Source organism: Pteronotus mesoamericanus, unplaced genomic scaffold, assembly GCF_021234165.1.
Source record: "Pteronotus mesoamericanus isolate MK-2021 breed Mesoamerican mustached bat unplaced genomic scaffold, CSHL_Meso_final contig_120, whole genome shotgun sequence".
NCBI classification, from domain to species: Eukaryota; Metazoa; Chordata; class Mammalia; order Chiroptera; family Mormoopidae; genus Pteronotus; species Pteronotus mesoamericanus.
In genome coordinates this window covers 1,750,350-1,775,763 of record NW_026555041.1, presented here as the reverse complement: position 1 = coordinate 1,775,763, position 25,414 = coordinate 1,750,350, and the positions used below count along the sequence as shown (strand labels likewise).

Genomic DNA, 25,414 nt, shown 5'->3' with positions numbered 1-25,414 from the left:
AATAATTAAGGGATTGCAGACTAAAACTTTTCAGAGTTGCCCTGTGAATCATGGATGGTTATGAAGTGTTCTTCTCTTTATTGTATTCTACACAGAGTCTAATTTCTATTTCCTCTCTGACCTATGAATCATTTAGGAGAGTTTCTTAATTTTCCAAGTAGTTATTTTTTTATCTTTTTAGTATTCCCAAATGTTATTGATTATGAACAGGAAATGTGATGAGTAAATATCTTTACTTTTTTTAAAAGATTTTATTTGTTTGTTTTTAGAGAGAGGAGAAGAGAAGGGGGGAGAGAGGTAAACATCAGTGTGTGGTTGCCTCTCACACTCCCTCTACCGGGGACCTGGCCCATAACCCAGGCATGTGCCCTGACTGGGAATCGAACCAGCGACCATTTAGTTCATAGGCTGGAACTCAGTCCACTGAGCCACACCAGCCAGGGCAAAATCCTTACTTTTAAAAGAATCTGATAGCCCTGGCTGGTGTGGCTCTTTTGATTGGAATGTCATCCCATAATCGGAGGGTTGAGGGTTTGATTCCTGGTCAGGGAACATACCTAGGTTGTGGGTTAGAGCCCTAGTCTAGGGGTATATGAGAGGCAACAAATCGATACTTCTCTCTCTTCCCAATCGATGCTTCTCCCTCACATCGATGAAAAAATGTCCTCAGGTTAGGATAATTAAATAAATATATAAATAAATAATCTGATAAAGTTTTCTTTATGGCCAAGGACAAGATATTTATTAAAGTTCTGATTGACTTAAAAATCTATATTTGTGTATATCTATTTTTATATGTACACACACGTACTAAGATCGCATCTATACTTTGTCATTCATTATTTTTCAAGTATATACCCAGAGATCCTGGTTTAATTGGTTGATGAATTGCCTGTGCATTGGCGATGTTAGGGTTTTCCAGCTGATTCTAACATGCAACCAATGCCAAGAATCACCACCCTAATGAAATGGTGGTTCTAGCCCCGCGTAACCACTGCGTCAGCATCACTGGGGAACTTGCTAGAAATACCAATGTGTGGGCCACTCTCAGTTCCACTAAACTGGAAACTGCAGGGTGAGTCTTCCCCTCACTGAAGACCGAGAATCTCTACAGCAGCACTTGACACTGAGGGTGACTTTGTCCCCCAGGAGACATTTGGTAATGTCTGGAAATGTTTTTGGTTGTCACAACTGGACTGGGGGAGGGGGATGACGTCTGCTGGCATGTGGTGGTGGAGACCAGGGATGTGGTGACTGTCCTTCAGTGCACAGCAGAGAACAGCACCGGGTGTGCTAGACCCCGACAGACCACGGTTTTCACACCCGGCTCTGCGCCCCAGCTCGCCGGCGCTCGGTCACCAGCCCTGACCCCAGACTTGGTCATGACGGGGGCATGGCACGGGGATTTCTAAAAGCTGTCTACGTGACTGTACTCACAGCCACAGCTGCAAGTCACTGCTGTAGACACTGGCCGTCGGCACAGCTAGAACTCTCAGGTTGTAAGGGACAGGTCAGGAGTTCCTGAACCTCCTGATCAGTTTTAACACAAAAAGGTAGGCAAGTAGTCGTTTTACCTCCTGAGGTGAAGGAACAAGAAGTACCAGTCACCAATTTCTGAATTTGTCCAAAAATCAGACTTCAGCTTGAACAAGCTTCTAGACTTATAGATCCAACCGCCAATTTAGAGGTTCATGTTGAACGCCCTGCGAGCAGGTCATCAGCACAGTCCAGAGTGAAGAAAGTGCTCCAGGATAGGTGATACTGAATTTTTTCAACAAGTTGATCTCAGGAAGGAAAAATGAAAGGAAGTGAGTACTGTTCTAGACTAGAAGAAATTTATGACATCTAAACAATTTGTGCATCTTGTTTGAATCTCGATTTGAAAAAGCAAAAGAAAAGAAGACATTTTTGAGATGACTGGGAAAATTGGATCACTGAATGGATATTTCATGAAAACAAATTATATACATAGTTTCTGGTTGTATGGGGAGGGGTCACCAGAGGTTCTGGGTCACACAGGATTGGCCCTATGTTGGTCATTGTTGAAGTGACGTGCCAGCTATGTGGGGGTTATCGTAATGTTCTCTCTACTTTGCTGTATGCGTGGGCAGTTCCGCAATAAGAACAGGATGAGAAGGAACCTCTGAGTAGGTAAAAAGAGAAGCAGGCAGGACTGGTATTAGAAAACCTGTCATGACAGGAGGGGTTTCCAGTGTTAAAACACAAAGGCCCGTTGGGTTTGGGAATGAGGGTCACTGATGGTCTTGGCGGCATCTGCTTCAGTGAGTCTGTAGGTGGGATTGGGGCTCTGAGAGGAGGGGAGCCGGAGTGGAAGATACAGCCGGCCAGTTGTGTTGACAGCACAGGGTTGCGTGAAGGCGGGAGGTCTGGTAGAGCAGTGGACAGTGAGGACGCGCGGCGGACACAGGGCTGCAGAGGCTCTGGTTTCCTTAGACGCCCCATGGCTGGCACCGAGGTCGGTTTGGATAACGTGAATAATTATTTTGCATCACTAACAAGTGGCTATTAGGAGGGCTTTGGAATTTGAAATGTGTGTGATGAACATTCAAATAAAGGTTTTTTTGTGTGTGTGTGATTGTTTATATTTCTGGTGATGGTTATACTTTTCTATCTTTTATCATTTTTTCAGATTGTTATATTAAAATATTAAAAATGCTTTCTCATATTTCTTTAAAATGTTTTAAGTACCTAAAACAAAATTTAGGCCTGCAAATAATTATATGAATGTGTTTAAATAATAACATTTTTATACCTAAAGTCATAGCTGAGTACTTTTATGGACTTGGTTTGAGTGAGGAAGCTGAGTGTGCTCTTCCCTGGGTGTGGCGGAGGGGGCGGGGGAGCTGGAGAGGGAACGGATGGGGCTGGAGGAGAGAATGACAGGGGACATGTTCACGTCAAAGGGTTATTTAGGGCAGACTTATGTCGACCACTCTCAATGTTTCGGGTTATTTTTATTTTCTGCTCTATTGTCTCCTCCAAAAAGTATGACTTTTAAGTGTTTATCCAGAGGCTCCCCATTTGTTTATCTCTTTTTTTAATTAGCTTCAAAAGTAGAGTCCAAGAATGACATATGTTAAAGTTGGCCTTTTTTTTTCTGGCAGGACTGTTCATTACGAAGGCGGCGCCGTGTCCGTGCACGCACGGTCCCTGTGGAGACTAGAGACGCTGCGAGTCGCGTGAGTAGAGCGTCTGAGTGCAGCCTGAGTGTGTGAGACGTTTCTAGCGCCTTTGACTGGGCTCTGTGTGAGATGGCCATGCTCACGGCCGCCATGGACCAGCAGAGGGAGCCCGAGGGTGGAGGGATCCTCTCCCCGCCACCCCGGTTATTCATCTTTTATGAACCTCAGTTCACCAGGTGGTAGGTAACCTGCTTTTGTCTTTAGCATTGTTGGTTTTTGTAACGCATCTCCAGACACAAAATGCTGTTGCGACAGAGTGGCGTGAGGTTTGGAGACACAAGCCTGTTGTGCATTTCAGGTCTGGCAGGCTCTGGATTGAACCTCTAAAAGCACATGTAAAATGGAGGAAAGGTGAACATGAACCAGAGCACTGGATCATTACTGGCAGTTTCTGTGCTTGCTTATAAATAACAGCCGAGTCAGCAATGTGGGTGGTAATACAAAGTCACGGTGTATTCATTGGAGAAATAGGAATTTATATATGTGTGTGTATTTTTATCTGGTGATTTCAAAAAGCTGTTCAGAGATTGACTTTTAGTTACTTTAAATAAATGCAATATTGATAATAAAAGTGTCACTTTTGAACTATGTTTAATAGAATTAAAATAGATTTTAAAATGATTATAAGGTTCAGTTCTTTATGTAAAAAGTAGTCCGTTTTCAATGTATTTGTTCTCCATTATATTATACTTTAAAGAAATTATTGACTTAGGATTATAGACTCCATGGATGGGTGTAAGGAAAAATCTTAATATAGAATAGCTATCTTTGTAGATGTAATTTTGAGGTTTATGCTTATTTAATGATGATTCATGTAGTTTAGTGCTCTTCAGTTGTTTTTGCTTATAATCCCAGACAATAATTTTGAATAACTGTATGTCCTTGAACATGGTAAGGTTTGATGTAGGGCTTTTTGAATCACTTTAAATAGATGCACAGAATATAACTTACAATATATTACAAGTAGCGACATTTTAAAATGGTTACATCATTCTTTTAAAAGCATACCACTGACTCTAAGTATTGCTGTGATTTAATCCCATTTTATGTATTTAAAAATACTTTGGCGTGGTCTTCTTTAATATTAAATATTATATATTACTCTTCTTTCTCATTAAAATATATTCATGTCAGTCTCTCATGACATAACTTTATACCAGTCATGCTTATTATTGTAAAACTTTTTCCGCTCACTCATACTTCTATGTAACAAAAATATGTATATAAATTAAATTTATTTTTTATATTTCCTATGACATATATTTATAACTTAAAGTTCTTCAATCTTAACCCTGTTAATTATTAATTGACATAACATTTCTCCTATATAAATAGTTGATCAAATACACCTAATATTAAAACTTCTGATAAATGTTGAGCTTAAAGATAAAATTTTATTGGAAATACATGTCTTAATGAGATGGAAAAGAAGAGATGGACTTATAAAGCGAAAGAAAAAAAACTCCTAGTTTTTATGTGCTTCATAATTTAGAGTTTAGGGAAAGGGGTTGTAAGTATATAGATGCATTTCCTTTACCTTGTATATTATAAAAATGTATATTTTGTATACAAAAATGTATACCTTGTGCATTACAATAATTAGAGAAGACATAGTCAACAAAAGTGAAGTTTAGATGTCTGTTTCCTTAAGAAGAAAATCCAGATTTTTTAAATTTATAGATACACTCACTGTTCATGATCATGTGCTTGAAGGAATGAAATTTTCTTGAGCAAATGAGGTCCAGAATCTGTCTCAGTTTTTACTTATTTTTGTTTTTAACTATATTTTAATGATTATGGTATTATAGTTGTCCCAATTTTCCCCCTTTGCCCTCATCTACCCAAAAGCCCCCGCCCCCTCAGGCAGCCCCCCACCGTTGTTCCTGTCCCTGGGTCATGTGAGTAAGTTCCTTGGCTGCTCCATTTCACATGCTGTACTACCTCCCCGTGGCTGTCCTGTTTCTACCTGGTTGTACTTCTTACTCCCCTCTCGTCCTCACCCATCCCCCACACTCCCCTTCCATCTGGCAACCATCAAAACGCTCTCCATGTCTATGATTCTGTCTCTGTTCTTCTTGTTTGCTTAGTTTGTTCTTTAGATTCAATTATTAATAGATATGTATTTACTGCCATTTTATTATTTTGAAGATAGTTTTGATCTTTTTCTTAAATAAGTCCCTTTGATATTTCATATAATAATGGTGTAGTGATGCTGAACTCCTTTATTTTTTTCTTATCTGGGAAGCTCTTTATCTGCCTTTTGATTCTAAATGATGTCTTTGGTGGGTAGAACAATCTTGGCTACATGTCCCTGTTTTTCATGACCATAAATGTTTCTTGCCAATCCCTTCTAGCTTGCAAAATGTCTTTTAGAAATCAGCTGACAGTCTTATGGGAACTCCCCTTTAAGTAACTAACTTCTTTTCTCTTTCTGCTTTGAAGATTCTCTCTTTGTCTTTAACCTTTGGCATTTTAATTATGATGTATCTTGGAGTGGGCCTCTTTGCATCCATCTTATTTGGGATTCTCTGTGCCTCCTGGACTTGCATGTCTATTTCCTTCACCAAATTAGGGAGTTTTCTTTCATTATTTTTTCCAATAGACTTCCGATTTCTTGCTCTTTCTCTTCTCCCTCTGGCACCCCTATGATGTGAATGTTGGAATATTTGAAGTTGTCCCAGAGGCTGCTTACACAATCCTAGTTTTTTTGGATTCTTTTTTCTTCTTGTTGTTCTGATTACTTGTATTTTGCTCCTTTATGTTCCAAATCTTTTATTTGATTCTTGGCTTCATCCATTCTACTGTTGTTTGCCTGTAAATTGTTCTTTATTTCAATTAGTGAATACTTTGTTTCTGAGTAGATCTTTTTTATGCTGTTGAAGTCTTTACTAAGTTCTTTGAGCATCCTTATAACCAGTGTTTTGAACTCTGCAACTGATAGGTTGCTTATATCCCTTTTGTTTAGTTCTTTTTCTGGCATTTTGATCCATTCTTTCATTTGGGCCATGTTACATTGTATCATCATTTTGGCAGCCTCCTTGTGTTTGTTTCTATGTATTAGGTAGAGCTGCTATGGCTCCCTGCCTTGATAGTGTGGCCTAATATAGTAGGTGTCCTGTAGGGTCCAATGGCACAGTCTCCCCTATCACTCAAGCTGGATATGTGAGGTGTGCCCTTTGCGTGGGCAGAGTACACCCTCCTCATGTATTTGGGGCTTGGTTGCTGTTGGAAGGTCAATGGGAGGGATTTACCCAGCCCAGTCAGCTGCAAGGACCGGTGGTGACCACTGACCACCAACCTCAGCCCTCCATGGAGGATCACCTGTGCAGGGGCAGGATGGTGGTGCTCTGACAAGGTTTCCTGGGCACCCAGTGGACAACTGGCTCTGAGATTTCCTGGGTGATACAGACCACGGTCAGCCCCAACCTGTGTTTTGTCTGGGCCACCCTGCCTGGGCTAGGAAGCGATCTGAGACGGCCGCTACATGTGCTGGGCTGGGAGGTGCCCAGGTGAAGCCAAGCTGGGAACCTCGGTTGGCCGCGGCTAGCGACAGGGCTGGGGCCACTTCGCAAGGGGTATAAGGGCTGGGGCCCACTGAGGCCGCTGTTGCTTGTTTGAGAGCATTTAGTAAGTTGTGAAGCATGAGTCAGGAGCAGCCATTCATAAGGAAAAGCTTCTGTGAACAGCTTGTGTGGGTCATTGTTGGCTGGGATGGGGACTTGGGATCTCCAGGGCTGGGCAAACAGTGTTCGCCATGTGGTGGAGTCTCAGATATGGCACCGACTGCCAGCTCTGTGGCTCTGTTTGGGGGAGGGTTCAGAAAAGGGACAGTTGTCTCTGCCTACCTTTCTGTCAGAGGGAAAGCTGTCCCCAGCTCTTGCCTTGATGCCAGACACTTCAGTTCCTCCCTGTATGTTACTGATGACCTTCAAGCTGCCACCCTGGTGCTAGAGCTCAGAGGGAGCAAGTCCATGTGTGGGTTCTTTAAGAGGAACTGCTTGGGGCTCCAGAAGTTCCTTCCATAACTCAGTCCCCACTGGTTTTTGCAGCCAGGACTTGTCTTCCTGGCACTAAAACCTGGGCTGGGGGCCTGGTATGGGGCTGGGACTCCTTGGTCCCAAGATATCCCTCCTGAATTTTTATCCACTGCATGTGGATGTGGAACTGGCCTGTCCTCTATCTCCACATCTCCTACCAGTCTGGATGGATGTGGTTTCTTTAATTGTGTAGTTGTCAAGACTTCCATTCAACTCAGCTTCTGATGGTTCTGAGTGATAGTTGTTCTATAATTTAGTTCTATTTTTGGTGTGGTCGTGTGAGGAGGGGAGCTGTGTTTACCTATGCAGCCATCCTGATCAGAAATCTGTCAGTTTTTAGATTAAAAAAAAAAAAGAAGGAAGGATGAGGGCTCCTGAACACCTGGAAGGTCTTCACTTTTATTGTTCACAATATTGTTGATGAAGTGTAATTACAGAAATCTGATTATTCTGCGCACCTCTCCATTTCTTATCTGTGGCCTAATGTGTGACGTTGGAAACAGAAAGTGATGTCGGTTTGAGCTTTGAATGGAACATCTGCTACGTAGACAGGGCAGGCCAGGGCCTCCTGGCCAGCCGGGTGGTGGGGTACATCACAACAGAGTTTCTGTCCGCACCGACCGCCTCCCAGAACCCAGGTGACCAGGGACAGCAGGGGATGTGGCGGCAGAAGGCAGAGCGGGTGGCTTGGCAGCCATTTAAAAGGTGAAAGTCTGCCTTTCTGTTCTACGCTGTGAGGTCCGTTGGTGCCATTGTGCCTTCCTGCCTACAGTGGGAAAGCAGGAGGCTCACAGGTAATGTGTCAATATTTTAAAGATTTTTTTTTTCAGATTCTGCTGAATCTTTTAACTACTTTGGGTTTATTGTAGATGTACAAATTAGATTGTATTTAATTTAACCCCTCAGTTTTTTTATCCTTAGGAAATGATAGTCAAAATCTTGTTTATGTTTATTATAGAACTTGATTTCCAAAGGTCATTAGTTATGCTATAATATTTGGGATGGTCTATATTTTTTTCTTTAATGAAGCCCTAAACTATATATTTGTTATAATTGCACACTTATACAAATAAATTTAATGCTGTCCAAAGTTTGTCAGTATCATGAACATTTTAATAAAGTTTTAATATTAGGAGTTAAATGTAATAGGAGACCTAGTCTACTATTTTACCCCAATGCAAAGTCGTAAGAACTTTGTAAATAGGATATATACTAGTTTCTGTAATGGGAATGATCATTGCAATTAAAAATATGCATTATGTATACTTCAAATTCTGCTTTCTTACATTATGAATAAGCGAAATCAAAGGTTGACATATCAGAAAGAATGACCGGTGCCCCTCATTCCTTTGAGGTGATTTGAAGTAATTATGCTTTCTATGTGACCATAGGAAATTGTTGTTTATAACTACGTTACTGCTACAATGTTCAGTTTTTACTAAGTAGTATTTTCTTCCTGCTTAGTTCTCCTGGGCTTGCCCTCTTTCCTTTTGGGCCCTGGGCAAAGGAGGCCAGGCAGTCGGAGTGCCATAAGCTGAAGAAAATGTGCCTAAACCTCACAGTGTTTTGCCAGCAAGTGGCCAAACCCGTTCTATTCTCACAGGATTCCCCCAGTGACTTGCGAGAGGCCTGTGAAATGGCTTTGAGCACTGTATGCAAAATGCCCTCTAAAATTCTGGTGAAAAGCCTGGGTTTGCTCAAATTTTTGACTATTTTGAAAATGACATTGTTTGCTATGATGATTGGGCCATTGTTTGGAAAAAACGTATTCAAATGCTTCTTCAAATCATGAAAATGAATATTAAAAATAATTATGTTTTTCATAGCATTTGCAAAGAACACACTTTCATTTTAGAAGAAGGGAATTAATAAAGCGTATTTATTATCTGACTCAAAATGCCTTAACAAGCTCTTGTGGTAAAACAAACTTTAATTTTATTTTTAAGATCACATGGAGTTATTATCAGGGTTTATTGCAGCCCTGCATTGGTACATGGTTAACCAGTATTGGTACATGGTTACTAATTTAGTTGGGGGACTTGTCCAAAGTAATTGTCTCTATGCACAAATTCATGTACAGATGAACTTACTACAATATTGTGGTACTGTCGATGTTCAGTGCTAGTATCACAAGTTCAAAAACTGGTTTAGGAACACAGCATGAAAATGACTTATAGTTCACTAAAATAGAAAGTTTTGCAAAAAAAAACCCCAACAAAAACAAAAAAACCCAACAAACTCTCAATTTGTAGACTACAGTAGTTTTTAATGACTCTATAGTAAAACAAATTTATTAATTGATAAAATCACATTGAAATCCTCCATATCTTTACTTTTTATTTATTTGATGCATTATATAGTGATCATTGCGCACATTGCTTTTAGAACTTACCTTTCCTCTTTGTAAAGCACCTGGCAGTATTTCCTTTATGCTTCGCCTCAAGCTGTCTAACACTGACATTGCCATCTGTCTCCTGTGATTTTATATGCATGGTAATTTTTTTCTACTCACTTATTCTTAGTTTTTTAAAAAATTATTTGATTGTCAACATGTTTCTTATCAATGATAAGAGGCTGTCCTTGCTTTGCAAGGTACTGCATTCCCTGAAAGTCCTGTGCGTCAGAAGCTGTTCCGCTCTGCTGCACAGCAAGCCCGTGGCCCAGACTCGTGCGGCTGCCGGTCCACACAGCCCTGGGTGAAGCGGGAGTGGCTTATAACTTGATTTTTCTTTTCCACCCTATCTTAAAGCCACTATTTTTAAAAGCGGATCATAATGATCACAGCTTTGCCTTTTATCTTTTTTTCTGTAAACTTAGTTTATATTTTCTGTTTATTATATATTTTTCCTTTTGATCTTTTCATAGTTCTCATTTTCTTGGTTTGTCTTTTCTGTTCATTGGTTTTTAATGGATAATTGTTTTTCAGTGTTAAATTTAAAGCATAGGAATCTGTTTATTTTTTCAAGTAAAAATAAACTTCAGTTTATATGAATTCTAATATATGAATTCCAATTAATCATGATTAGGCATTGACTATACCACTATTTTTCAAGTCTGTGCAAATCCAACAGAAGTTTTTAACTAGTAAATTCTAAAGTCACATTTAAACTTACAATTTCTGAGTCTGTCACTAGTGAGTAGAGTGCAGGTGGTATCGCATTTAAAGCCAGGGGATGCAGAGTTAAATTTCACTTCAATTTGCTGTTCGTTGCATAACATTGAACGTTGTGTAGTCATTTGGAATTACCATCTTGTTACTTGTGAACTGGAATTAATACCACGAACATCATAAGGTTTTTGAGGACATTAAATAAGGCGGCATAGGCAGAGCGCCTGTGCTTGCTGCTGACACGTGCATTTCACCTGCTCTGTGGCTGCCGTGCGATCAAGTCTGACCTGTTTTGCCAGGTGGAGCGGAAGCCACATAAGATGGGGCCAGCCTTTCCGACTACGCCATGTCACAACGGGAAAGTACTTGAGCCTCATGGAAGACAAAAACCTTCTACTGGTGGACAAAGAAAAAGCTGATGTGAAGTCAACAGCATTTACCTTCCGATCTTCCAAGGTGAGATGTGAAATGTAATGTCAGATTTCCTGTACATAAACCTAACCCGTTTCCTTTGATGTTAGAAGTGTAAAAAGGATTGACGAGAGCGTGGTTGACATGCATTTCTAAATTCCCAGTTTCTCTCTCCATCCATTCCTCTCTGGTAAAACCCACTTCCTCCACCTCTGACACCTGCCCAGGTGTCTCGCCTAGTCTGTGCGGCTCCCTTCTGTGACCTGGCTCTGCCGGGGCCGACGGGCACAGAGCTCGTGCTGCTGTGGTTGTGCGTGCGGGGCCTCCTCTTGAAGGCGCATGTGCATGTCCACTCTGGACCCCTCTTCTCACGACAGTGCACTGCGTCAGCAACAGCTGAAAGTCACAGGTTCAGCTGACAAATGCCAAGCGTGGATTGCATTCATTTTATTCTCGTAGTTGTATATTTCTCTCCTTAATTTAATGAAGCTAGTGAGATTGGACGTTATGACAGGAATGGCATTTACGGGTCAGCTTTGGTCTCAGAGGTACTATGCTTTATCCCCTGTTGTAGGTAAAGGTAATTTTGGGGGAGGCCGGAGCAGCTCTGAAAAGACCTGGGCTGTGGGAACCGGGGGTGCCATCTCTCGGGGCTCCTGCTCTGGAACACACAGATGGCAGGGATCTCTTGGAGAGACAGCCAGTGTAGGTCCCTGTTTTCTATGGTGACAGAGAGAGAGAGAGCTGGCCACTGCAGTGGGAAGTCTTAGACAGGATCCGCATGCAGTATTTGCCATGGGAAGCACAGGGCTGCTCTGCAGCGTACCTGGGTGGGCGTCGGATGGGCCGTGCTGGGGATGGAATTGCCTCTCCTCTCTAGTTGGAAGGAACCATTGTCAACAAACTCGGTGTCATTGGGGTCTAACTAAGCTGAAGGGTGGGGACCTGTGAGTTTACCCACTGATAGCACCGTAGCTCCAAAGGAACAGGGTTCAGCCCACCACAGAGCAGTCAGTTGTCTGATGGAGGAAGCTCTCTCCATGTAGAAAACAGGTACCTATTCAAGTGACACACAGCTTTATGGTGGAACATTAGCCCAACTGGAGGACATGATCGGCATCCTAGCAAATGCAGTTTTTCACAGTCACGTCCCAGAAGCACAAGCCCTGAACAGGCACATTAGGTAAAGGCTCTAGGAAAGATTTTCAAGACACAGCATTATGAGAGGCAAAATCTTCCTATCAAAAATTGGAGGAGAAAGAAGTGACAGGTATAGTAAGTGCTCCGATTGCCCCTGTGAAACTGCTAGAAGCAAAGACTATTTTCTTAAAACTGAAAAATCAAGTAATGCAATCGTAAGGTATCTACCAGTGAAAAGGCAAACCCTAAAGGCTAATAAACTTTACCAAAATAAGGTGGCGGGAGAGGTGGATGTTGGTGGGAGAAAGAGGAAAATACTGCTGTGCCATCGGACGCTGTCCAGCCTCAGGAGAAGGGGGCGAGGGTTGGTGAGGAGTTCAGGACACCTGCGGCCGGAGGCTGTGGTCAGCGGAGACAGGGCCCACATAGGGAACTGCTGGGGAAAACCGAGATCCCGGCGGAGCGAAGGTCCGGTGTATTTGCCCCATCAATGCATATAAATGGGCTAAAATTGCAATTTACAATGAAAATTTCATGTTGGCTCATGAAGTATAAACTATGCTGGCACTGAGACCCACGTGAACAGCTTTCTTTGTAGAGGTCGTAAGTGAAACACCGCGGATCAGTAGCAGGACAGCACACACAGAGAGAAAGGACTCTGGCTTTGGCCGGGTGGCTCAGCTGGTTGGAGTGTTGTCCCTACACCACAAGGTTGTGCGTTAGATTCCTGCTCAGGCACATGCCTACGTTGTGTTCAGTCCCCAGTTGGGGTGCACATGGGAGGCCACCAATCAATGTTTCTCTTCCCCTTACAGTTCCACTCTTTCTCTAAAATCAATGGAAATATCCTCCGGTGAGGAAAAAAAATAAAAATAAAAAAAAAAGGAAAGAAAGGAAGAAAGCAGTCTTATCTTACTATTGGGAAGGCAGGATCAGGTGAGACAAAGAAAAGGCACCTCGGCGTTGCAGGGCGCGCTGCACTCCAAATGCAGTGACGGGTATTAACGTCCACGCAGCAGAGCCTGCAGGAGGCGCAAGAAGAAAAACACCAGCAGGCCTAGGAGTCGGGGACACCAGTCAGGTCTTTCCCGTTCACGACAGACAGTCAATACGTAAGGTAACATGTAGGAGATGAAAGTAACGTGCGGCAGGTCCTGTCGTCAACGCGCATATTCCACACCATCGGGGGCCTGGAGAGCTGGGCGGTGCTGGGGCCCTGCCGCTCAGTGACGCTCACCCGCTGGGGAATCTGGGGGCAGAGGACCGGGCAGGGGGCTGGTCGTGGCCACTGGGAGGCGGGGGGCCCGCCTCCCCCACCCACGGCTTGGCTCTCTGGAGCCAGTGGCGGTTTCCAGTCTGTGGTGTGGGAGGTCCGCCAGCAGAGCTGAGCGCTGCGGTCAGGGATCCTGCTGAGGCTCCTGGCCCGCTTTCCCGGAGGGAAAGCCGGGGCAGGACGAGTCCTTTGTTCAGTCACCGGGCTGGGATAGCCCGCGGACACAAGCTTGTCTGTGCCCCAAACCACCTGGCTGCTCTGGGTTCAAACACGCAGGTGCGGCCGGAATCCTGGGTGGGCTTGTGGCTCGGGGAGCCCAGGCCGTCGGGGGCCGCCGGAGCCGCAGTTCGCCCCGCGCCTCACCAGGCCTCACGCAGCTGAAGGGCCGCCCCACCCTGCGCTGGCTCCACAGGCCCGTCCCGCTGTCTAACCGTGGGCCCCACTTCCTGCTAGTGCCGGGGAAGGGGAATACTGAGTTCACCTTTCTTTTTCATCATTTCTGTAATGATCATATTCCCCTGGTCTCCAAAAATCCTGATTTTGCCGGAGGACGCTGAGTACTGACACCCTCTTTCTATTTCCTTTTTTCCGTAACAATTATAACTCTCCAGGAAGAAAGTGGCTGCCTCTGGCCAAAAGGGCCTGAGGTTTTCCAACGGAGAAGGAAATGCAGAAGAGGAAAAATACGTGGACAGATTTTGAAACTTTCTGCCGTATATACAACCATTAATCTAGCAATCTATTTTTTCTATTTTACAGAAATAAAATAAAGGCTGAGCAAGTTAACTTTATCGTTTGCCATGGGAAAGAGTTGAGTATTTAACAAATATAGTTTATAGCTAAGTGGTATTAGCTATCAGAATATATTGATCTGGAAATATACCCATCAGAATACTGTTGAGTAAAAAAAAGCAAGTTGTAATTACAGAACGTTATTGTTTTAAGTAAGTCTCTGTGTGTGTTTGTATATGACTAGATAGATGATCGATAGGGAAAGACTGCTCTTACCTTTTTGTTTTGAATACTTCAGAAAGATCAAAATAGAAGGTGTTTGGGAATATAGGTGCGGAGAAAATACTTGCTTAACATTAAAAAAGTCAATCTCTGGATTATTTGCCTGTTAAAAGAGCCATATTTTTTGGTAAAAAAATCAATTAAGAAAAAACAACCACTGCACTGACATTCTTGGACATAAGTTTTGTGCATGTTTTTAATTTATTTTTTAAGGGTAGATTCCTAGAACGGGACCTACTGACTAAAAAAAAAAACTATGAATATTTTTTTCAGATTTTTTTATTTATTATTTTTAGAGAGGGGAAGGAAGGGGAAAGAGGGAGGGAAACAGCAATGTGTGGGTTGTCTCTTGCACCTCCCCCTACATTGGGGACCTGGACTGCAACCCAGGCCTGTGCCCTGGCTGGGAATTGAACCAGCGACCGTTTAGTTCATAGGCTGGCACTCAGTCCACTGAGCCACACCAGCCAGCACAAAAAAACTATGAATATTTTCAAAAGCTGTTAATGAAAGTTCTTGCCCAACACAATAGCCTTTGAAAAATTCTTCTCCTCAAATGCACTTGGAGAACTTTGGCTGTTGCTGGACTCAGGCCACTGTGTAATGTCAGGGCACCGAGAGCGGGTTCCCGGCGCCCCCTTTTAACGAGCCCTTCAGCCCCTCTGTGGCCGGCCCCTGCCTGGCACTCGTGTCTGAGGAACAACTGTCCTGCACGGGTTGTCACCAGCTCACTGCCGAGCACCCTGTTTATTTAACTCCCAGTCATAACTGCACGTGGTACCGTGGTGAGACAAGCCAAGGTGCAGCTGAAGGCCAAGAAAACACTGTAACTTTAAAATCACAGTAGAATTCTAATTTTAAAATGGTGGCCAGTTATATAATTAAAGTTTTTCCCAGGAGGTAGAGACAGTAAATCTTTCTATAATTTCTTTCTAAAATTATTTGCTTATTACATATTTAACACATAGTCACTATAGAACATTATAAAAAAGGAATACAAAAATGTGGTAAGAGGAAATTAAAATAATGTACAATCCATCATTTATAAACAATTGTGTTTCTAAATGTGTGTATGTATTTTACTTTTTAGCAAATATTTACAGATTTGATATGAAATAAAATAGGGCAAATTATATACTATGTTGTATATACTTTTTACTTAATATACTACTATATGCCTTGTTTAATAGAATTTCGACAGTAATTCAACATTCTGTTATATAGATTTATCACGAGTTATTTAGCCACTCCTGTTTGTTTAGTGAGTTTTGAATTTTATACTCATAAATTGGACACTTTTGTCTCCACATACTTCTGTATATTGCTTATGCCTCCTTTTTACAAGTTGGACAGTTTGGTTAAGAAATATGAGGTTTATAAGGTGTTGATTCTACAGGCTCGCAGGTGGCAGCATCTGCAGGCCACAGCCTGGCGTGGGCCACCTGGTCGGTGACAGTCACGGTCCAGCGAACGGACGCACTCAGACAAAGCGCCCTTCAGCACTTGGTGCCGGTTTTCATTTTGTGCAGCCGTGTGTGAAAGCTTATGATTCTTTTTACCTACATCAACAGATAATTCTTAAAAATCTTTGCTAATTTTGATAGATAAAAAGCAATTGTATCTTATTTTCTAGACTATGGGTTTTAGGTTAATTTCCTAGTAAAGGTAACTGACCTAGTTTTCCAGGCATATTGCAATGTTTATAGTGTGCTGGTGAATGCAACTTACTGGGAGGGCCAAAAATTTCATTTGGTTTTTCCATAAGAGAGCTCCAATAGTGCTTTGTTGTCTTTAACTTCATTTAAAACAGTTTTGTTAGATTGTATTGTGACAGCTTTCATACCAGTGTGCATTTAAAAAAAAAACTTACTAAAATTGGTGAATTTTTGTGTAGCCATTTTTATATTGAAGATGGAAGAAAATATACAACATTTTCAGCATATTATGCTTTATTATTTCAAGAAAGGTAAAAATGCAACTGAAACAAAAAAAGAAGAAGAGAAGATTTGTGCAGTGTATGGAGAACGTGCTGTGAATGATGGGATGTGTCAAAAATGGTTAGCGAAGCTTCATGCTGGAGATTTCTTGCCGGATGATGCTCCACGGGCGGGTAGACCAGTTGAAGTTGACAGCAATCAAATTGAGACATTAATTGAGAATAATTAACATTATACCAGGCGAGAGATAGCTGACATACTCAAAATAGGCAAGTCAGTAAAGTTACTGGTGAAAATGAAAATTGTCTTTTATAAAGAAAACCGTATTTTGCCAACCCAATATTACCACAATAAGCACTTTCTAGAAACTGCTTCTTGTCATTTGTCTGAATGCATGTGGCTTATATAAGCAAATGAATGTGAACAATATGTTCCTACACTTGACACTCTGCTCCCAAAGCAGTGACTTTAGATGTCTCCCCTGTATGTGACTTTCACCAGGTGCTTTATACTGTATTTCAGGTTATTTGAAATATTTGTGTATCTTTTTTAAAAAGATTTTATTTACTTTTAGAGAGAGGGGAGGGGAGGGGGAAAGAGAGGGGGAGAAACATCCATGTGTGGTTGCCTCTTGTGCACCCCCTACCGGGGACCTGGCCCGCAACCCAGGCATGTGCCCTGCCTGGGATTCGAATAAGTGACCCTTTGGTTCACAAGCTGGTGCTTAGTCCGTTGAGCCACACCAGCCAGGGATGGAAGGCAAAGGCTTTTTCAGTGTAACATATTTCTTTGATTTTAGGTAGATATTCAGCATGCAATTAATAAATGACTATTGATTGACATAATTACTGTGTTGCAAATCAAGTTTTCATTACTGATGAAAGACTACACTTTTCTACATCAGTTGAAAATACTAATTTTTATCTTGGGTGTATGGATACATGGTTTTGGAAATTCTGAAGTGAAAAATCATCTATTGTGAACCCTTGTATTTACATGGGTTTCCCTTTACCTATAACTGTGTGAGAATTCTTTGCTAGTATATTTTTGAAATTTTACAAATCATTGTGATTTTTTAAATTTAAAATGATAAGTGAGAACGGCTTTACAAACCTATTCTACTAGTTGATGTGGGAGCGTCTCCCTCGGCTGTCACTGGGATGTCTTAGACAGCAACAGAAGCTCTCAGTAGCCCATCTGAAATTCAGGATTTGACAGAAGAATCAACAGTTGTTGACAACTACATGTATTCAGAATAAGCAGAGCAAAGAAGAACATTGATTATAATATAACCTATGTCGGTCCTCTTTATTTTTCCAGCTTTATTGAGATTTAATTGATGCACAGCATTGTGGAATTTTAAGGTGTGCAGTGGCGATAATTTGAAAATTATTATATTTGCCCTCTCAAAGAAGACATTTTACTTAGTGGAGAATTCAGCTTGATTTGTGTAGGTTTTCTTAGGCTGTTCTTCACTTTCTCTGCTCCTAGAATTCTCAACCCTCACTTTCAAGTGTGTTGAAATGTCAGCTTTAACCATAAGGTAGATCTTGCCAGTGACATGTGTATTATACTTCCTCCAAGATATAATTTTTTAGCTTAAAGTGCCCCTGGAACCCTCGCGTCCGGGCGGTTTCCTCCCGGTCTCCCTCTCCCGGCACCGTGGAAGCAGCCGCTGCTGCTGGAAGGATGGAACGCCAGGCTCAGGGAAGGCTGCCAATGAGATCACAGGTTAGGGAGCAAGTGCAAAAATAGAAAGAACAAAACCATTTTTAGGACATAGTTTTTAGTATGTTATTTTTGTTTGGGATTTTTATTCTTGATTCAAAAAATGTTTTAGATGCTTTACAAAATTCAATGAAAATAAGAGTAATGGTTAACGTATGGGCCAAATAATGTATAAGTACCTTACCTATATTATTTCATTTAACTCTAGTTCAACCCTATGATGCTTAGATACTATTTTTAATCTTAACTGCGGAGATGAGGAAACTGAGTTAGATAAGGTATGATAAGATAAGACCCAGACTTTGAAACTAAGTACTAAAACTGAAGCCCTCTTTAATAATAAAATTAAAGATTTTACAATAAAAACAGCAGATAGGAAAGATGTGTGGCATACCTGTGATCTGGTGAGCACCCGCTTGAGTTGTTTAGTGATTAATTAAATATCTAAAAAATAAAAACAAAATGAAGAGCATGTATTTTTTTCTACCAAAATAATTATACAAAGTTATCATTAGAGATGAATTTTTATTTAATCAGGATTAAATTCAAAAGAGATTTTTTTGCAGTAACTCTCAAGGAGTGCTGCTAGCATGATAGAAAATGAAGCCAACTGTGGTTTTACAGAAGATAATGCAAAATCAGTGGTAGTTTTCATGCCGACCTTTCCAATGACAGAAAACAAGAGAGCTCACGGAAACCCCCATTGGTGAAGATGAGGTGTAGCAGCCAGAGGTCGACAAGAGAAGCAGAGCCAATACCAGGTATTAAGAGATACTAAGGGGCCTCGGGCCGGGTAGCTCAGTTGGTTAGAACGTCATCTGCCATGGTTGCGGATTCAACCCCCAGTCAGGGTGCACACAAGAATCCATGGATGAGTGCATAAGTGAGTAGAACAAGCCAATCTCTCTGCCTCCCTCTCCCCCGCCCCCTCCCGCTCATGGCCTGGCTTTATGAGATCACGAGCCTGTGGTGTCAGGCGCAGGGTGCGGGGTGCGGAAAGGCAGACCAGGGCCAGGATGGAGGGCCACTGGCACTGGCTGTGTGTGGTCCCCAAGCCCTGGGGAAACCCCCCCACCTCCAAAGGGCTCACCGAGCCTCCCTCTCCCAGGATAACCTCCCATTTGATTTGCTCAAAGGCCACTGATTGGGAACCTTAATTACATCTGCGCGATTTCTTCTCCTTTGCCATATGACGTAACCTAATCACAGGCCCGGCCCACACTCAGAGGGAGGATTGTGTAGGGTGCTGGGGGGTTTCTCTGAAGCTCTTTGACACGTTTCACTGCTACAAAGACCCTCCCAGCACAAGAAACCTTCAAATTCCTTCTCTCCGCAGGCCCATCCATCAGTTTCCTAGAAGACTTCTGAACGCCAGAGATAGAGCTGTATTTATATATTTAGCAACTCCTCCATGGATGGGAAGTAATTTCTCTGACCGTGTGGCATATTTCACAGTGACCAACTGTTCTGTGCTTCAGTGTGGCATCCAATGAAAAATAAAACTTTTTCATTGACCTTCACCTTTTCTAACTTGAACCATTGTTAGTCTTAAGGAGAACTGGCTATTAGAAAAACAAAGATTCCAACATCTAAGGAGAAAGGCCTTTTTTATTTCCATCCTATCAGCAACTTGACAGAATAATTTGAGTAGATTTAAGGATGATTTCAATTAATGCTAGAAGAATCTCTTTGAACTCTCCGGTTCACAGAATAAGAACATAATCCTACAAGACTAGTTTAAATTTATTAGTGAATCTAGGTTGGTATACCCAATAGCTTTTATGTCTCTTAATAAGGACAGTTCAGAAGTGGTTTTGGCTTATAATGCACCAGTTTCGGTATGTCTAATGACAAAATATCACTTAATATATTTCAGACTGATCTTTTTTACTTTTGGCACCATTTTGATATTCACTTGAAGATTATATTTCCCAATCATTCATGAGTAGAATTATTTGAGTGCTTGGGTAGTTTATAAACATTTTTTTTTAATGGAAAATTAGAAGGGGTATGTGATTTCTTTCCAAACATTCATTTAACACATCTTTATTGAGAATTAGTATTTTCAGGTACTGTTTAAGCCCACTGGGCTGAAGACAACCAAATGTATGATTCCTAGTCAGGTAGGAAACAGGCATTTGAAAAACAATTTCAATAAAGTGCCAGCATTTCTCTGGTGGTTGAAATACAACCTGCTGTGAGTATACATGAAGCAAAAGAGAAAATAGATACCTAAATACGATTCTTAACAATGAAAGTTGAAGTCTTTTTAACAACTGTAGACTGTCAAAAAAATGTACTTTCTCTTTGAGGATTTTTGTGGCTCTCATGATTATTATTACAGGGTGGACAGTTAGAGCATTAATGTTAAACATTATGCATGTCAGCGAACCCTCAGTAACACAGAGGATCCCCACATATCCTTGATTAAGTGCAGGAGGTACAGGAATTACATTTTACACAGTTTCTTGTGGGAAGTTTCTATTTAATGGCAAAATGAGATTGGAAAACTTCTCTTTATTTACTTTCAACTTGATCGACCCAGTCTATAATTGCAATCTGATATTCAACTGATTTAATTAATTTTATGTTTCAATTGATGTTTTCACTTTTTCATTACATGTCACTTTTTATATTTGTCAACTGAGATTCCTCATATGTTTATTCATTATGCGTATTTTTCTTTATGTCCCTGTACGTACTTTATATTTATAATAGTTGTTTTAAAGCCTTAGCCTACTGCTTGTGAGGGCCTTCTTTGTGTCAGTTTCTATTGCTTATTTTTTTCTTTGGCACAGGCCACTTTGTTTAAAGGTTAGTGTAGATCGGTCTTGTTTCTTCACTGCCTCTTGTTTGGACGGTGCACTGCACGCTGGGAGCACTGTGCTGTGGAGGCTGCCTGTGGTGAGGCTGCTTTCTGGCTGGCGACTTGGGTGGGCAGCAGGCAGCCCTGCCAGGGAAGCCCCGCGCCCTCCCCCTGCGGTGGCCGTTGCTTACGCCTCTGCGCAGCGCTCTCCCCTTCTGTCTTTGTGCTGGCCCTCCCTTGAGGACGTGCGGGTCAGTGGTCCACAAGAATTGGGGGACCTTTGTAAGCAGGTTCTGTGGCTCCTTCTGTGACTTAGCTTATCTGACGTTCAGGCTGCCTGGGACCGTGTGTCCTCTGATTCTCTTGTTCAGTGAGGCACAGCTTTCCTCTGCCTGGGCTGTGGCCGTTGGCCAGGTGGCCTGAGGCCAAAGGCAGTGTTTCATGAATCCTGGGTGCTGTTGGTCGTTAGGGAGAGGACCACTCTCCAGTGTGTCCCTCTCAAGGGCTTTCAGATAGATTTGAAGAGTTTCTTTCTTTTTTTTTTTAATTTGTAATTATCTATGGGGATTAATCCAGCTAAACTATTACATCATTTCCCGAAGCCAGGATTCTCGAAAGAAAATTAAAAAGGCGATTCCGAAATTGTCGGCCCCTAGTTTAGATATAGTATAGCTGATGCAGAGTTTGCGTCAGGACGTGGCTTGTCCATTTGGGACACTTAGTTTTAGTGACTCCGACGCAGCTTCTGTTCGGTGTCTCGCCAAGCGTCCCATTCCTGATTCATGTTATACTTGTTCTTGTGCTTGTTCAGAGGTCTGGGTTATTTTCACCTGAATTTCTCCTGAGCCTGAGCCACAAACAATTTCAAGCAATAAAAGAAAGGTGGCTTTTGTCCTTCACACAGCAAATAACTGTACTTTTTCTTTAATGTCGCTTTAGCAATTCTTTCCTGACTCGAGAGTCAGCCTTCACCAAGTTTCACAATTAAAACTTCTAATTCACAGCGATGTGAACCACTTCAGTAAACAACAAATAAAGCATAACTTTACAGTTAGTAATTGTGACCCTTCAACACACAATCCACAAGCTGTAAACAGACTACAACTGATTTCCTTGGATAAAGAGGGGGAAAAGTTAGAATCTGAGGAGATGACATTGTTATATTTTCCCACAGGATTTAATTTTCCTATTGATGGGGGTTGATATAAATAGATTAATTGTTCATCTTGTTTGATAAAATGCAATTGGAATGCTTTATTCTCTTTTGTGTTGCAGATACTTGAAATAGTGTTTCAAATTATTTGCATAATGGTTAAATCAACTTAATTTATAATTGTATTCATTTTCTTATACAGCCTTGACCTTAAGAATTGTCACTCATTTTAATTTTCAGTTGCTGATGAAAGGTTATAATAATTGAGTTATTACTACTAGCGTGTTCAAATGACAGAATTTTTTACTTAAATTTTCCTTTTTGTATGACAGACATGAATTTTACTGAAAAGAAAGATAAAATTTAAAAGGTAATGCCTAAAGTCCCCTAATTTAGATGTAGTAGAGCTAATACAAAATTAGTATAGTTACAGTATTATGTACTATAGCTTATACAGGATCAGTAATAGTTAAAATATTATATGACTACTACTAATTTCAGACAACAGTCAAATAACCAAAGTCATAGAAGAAACTTAAAGTAAATTTAACAAGGAAAATTTGGCCAAGGAGAATAAGAAACCACTAAAAGAAGTATTGCAACAAAAAGAATATTGGATTTTTTTTTTCCCTGTTATTTTAAGGACTGTGTAGAACTTCAAGACAGTGAATTGCTGAAGGTCAGGATGAAGCACAGGAGGGAAATTAAAAGGGACCATGTTGAATGAGGAAGCATTAAAATACAGGGATGTGAGCCCTGACCGGTGGGGCTCCGCGGGTTGTAGCATCGCCCATGGACCGAAGTGTCGCGAGTCTGATTCCCGGTCAGGGCACATACAAGAAGTACAAGAAGACAACCAATCGATGTCCCTGTCATCCCCCCCCCCCCATTCTTTTCCTCCCTTCATCCCCCTCTTCCTTTCTCTCTAAAGCAATGGGAAGGGTCCTTGGGTGAGAATAACTTTTTTTTTTAATATAGCAATCTGAAAGAAACATTTAGCTGATACCAGAACATCGATTGCTTCATGGCAGAGGGAGTTCAGCCCAGTGGCTCTTTCGGAGCGAGTCTGAGCTGGAATTGCTGTACTGGAAGCTGAGTTACAGTAGTCTTGAATAGTTCTAAAGAAATCATTGTCAACAGTTAACATCCTTGTTAACATAATCATCACTGCCATCATTTTCATGGTCAAAATCATTAAAAATTAAGTGTTTACTTTATCCCAGACACTGTGCTGAAAACTTTCCACAGATTATCTCATTTTTCTTATACTGTGGGGGAGATACTTTTGTTGGTTTTATTTACAGGAGAGAAAACAGAGGCTTAAAAAGTTGTAATTAACTTGTCCTAAGTCACAGAGGCAGAGATTGGACTCAAACTTGGATTTTCTGTCCCACAAACCTATGTTCTTAAATACCAATAAAGAAAAAAATTAACTGGGAAGAATATGAAGCTGGAACTACTCATTTTAAGATCTCTGGTTTGGAGTTTGCCATTGAGCAATGTAAAATTTGATGTTATGGCAAAATAATTTTTTATCAGTGAATAGTTCAAGGATATGTTACTTACAGTTTTCTACTTGACTCTTCAGTAGAGGTTGAACTGCTAGAATAAAATAGTCAACCATTATTTCATGGGACTTCAGAGGGCTGAAGTTTTAAAGGAACATACTTACAATAGGGCCAAGTTCTTTCAGTATAAAGCAGTACTTTATACTGACTTAAAAAGTCTTGCGTGTCTCTTTTTCCTCTCTCCTTAGGAAAAGTTGGACGCAGGGGTGAGAAAAGAAGTTGACGGCATGGGGACCTCTGAGATAAAGTACGGAGACTCGGTCTGCTACATACAGCACGTGAACACGGGTCTGTGGCTGACCTACCAGGCCGTGGACGTGAAGTCTGTGCGAATGGGGGCGACGCAGCGTAAGGTGAGATGGCAGAGGAGTGCCCTGTGCGGCAGGAGCCTCGCAGGCCTGCAGAACCCAAACACAGGGCAGAGGCAGGTAGCCAGCTGGGCTCCTTACTGACACGCCAACCGTCAGGTCCACCACGATAAGCGCTGGTTGTGTGAGGCGAGCGTGGCTGGACGTCACGTCTCTGACTTAGACGTGAAGTGCAGAAATACACTTCTTTCTGGATTCCTGCTTAGTCTCCCTCCTCCACTGCGTCCTCCGTGCTGCGGCCGGACTGTGTTGCTAGAATGTACATCTCACATGCCTTCTCACTTCCAAGTCCTGTGCTGACTTTTCTTTGCGTACAGGGCCACACTATATTTCTTGGAGATAGAAATTAATAGTTTTATTAAATAAATTTTATTTGAGCCTAGCTTTGCAAATAACTGTTATACTTCAGATTTAAATCAATGATTAATCATTTTTGATGTTTATAAATAGACAACTTATACCACACTTTCCATATTCTTTTTTTCCTTTTTTACTAAATTTATTGGGGTGACATGGGTTAGTAAGATCATATAGGTTTCAGGTATACAATTCTATGATACATGTCCTATATATTGCATGGTGTGTTCACCACCCAAAGTCAGATCTCCTTCTGTCACCATACATTTGACATCCTTTACCCTTCACAACCCCCTCACCACCCTTCTCTCTGGTAACCACCATACTGTTGTCTGTGTCTGAGTTTTTGTTTGTCTTGTTTGTTCATTTGTTGTTTTTAGTTTTATAACTCACATATGATTGAAATCATATGGTTCTTGACTTTTTCTGTCTTTTTTTGCTTAGCATGATATTCTCAAGACCCATCCATGTTGTCACAAGTGGCAGTATTTCATCTTTTCTTATGGCTGAGTAGTATTCCAGAGTATTTATGCACCACCTCTTCTTTATCCAGTCCTCTATCGAAGGACACTTCAGTTGCCTCCATGTCTTGGCCACCGTGAATAATGCTGCAGTGAACACAGTGGTGCATACGTCTTTACAGATAAATGTTTTCTGTAAGGCCATGTTTTTGGTTGTGATGTGACAGTTCCAGTCTGCCTCTCGCCTCCTCCCTGCCCTGTTCTTTGCCCTTTGGCTAATTCTTAGGTGTCTTCCGGTTTCTCTAGCATGACTCAGCACATCCCTTGCAGTCTCTCAAAAACAAACAAACAAAACATAACTTTTATACATCTGTGCCTGTGCATACACTGTTTTCTCTGTTTCAAATACCATTTAAACTTTATTTTCTCCACCCACTTCCTATCTATCCTCCAGAGATGAAGTTAAAAATTGATCCTAGAAGTTCTCCCTGACTCTCAGCTCATCCCCTATACCTACCTTCCTTTGTGGTCTCATAATATTTGTATATACCTCGTTAAATTTTATATACAGTCTCTGTGCTGTTTTATTTATTAGACTACATGTCTGTGTCTCCTAGTTTGTGAGTTCCCTTGGGGGAAGTACATAGTACTAAACTGTTCACATTTCATATTTTTACACCATCATGTAACACAGTGCACAGAACCAAATAACAAGACAAATGTTATTTCTACACCTGTGAGACCTTGGAAAGGAATTCTGCAATGGGACCAAAACTTATTTTTAATAGACTTATTACTCATAACATACACAGATTCCAGCGTAGGCCGTTCAGGGTTAGCTATCTGTTT

At 41.4% G+C, this 25,414-nt stretch overlaps 1 protein-coding gene across 1 annotated transcript in view; it reads left to right on the top strand.

Moving 5' to 3' along the window:
• The window catches only part of RYR2 (ryanodine receptor 2), a 558,936-nt gene that overhangs the window by 254,090 nt on the left and 279,432 nt on the right, over positions 1 to 25,414 (top strand). The window contains exons 10-12 of the mRNA XM_054584705.1: positions 3,126 to 3,200; positions 10,649 to 10,805; positions 23,568 to 23,732. Of these exons, the coding sequence (XP_054440680.1) occupies positions 3,126 to 3,200; positions 10,649 to 10,805; positions 23,568 to 23,732 (397 nt within the window). The remainder of the gene's footprint in view (positions 1 to 3,125; positions 3,201 to 10,648; positions 10,806 to 23,567; positions 23,733 to 25,414) is intronic.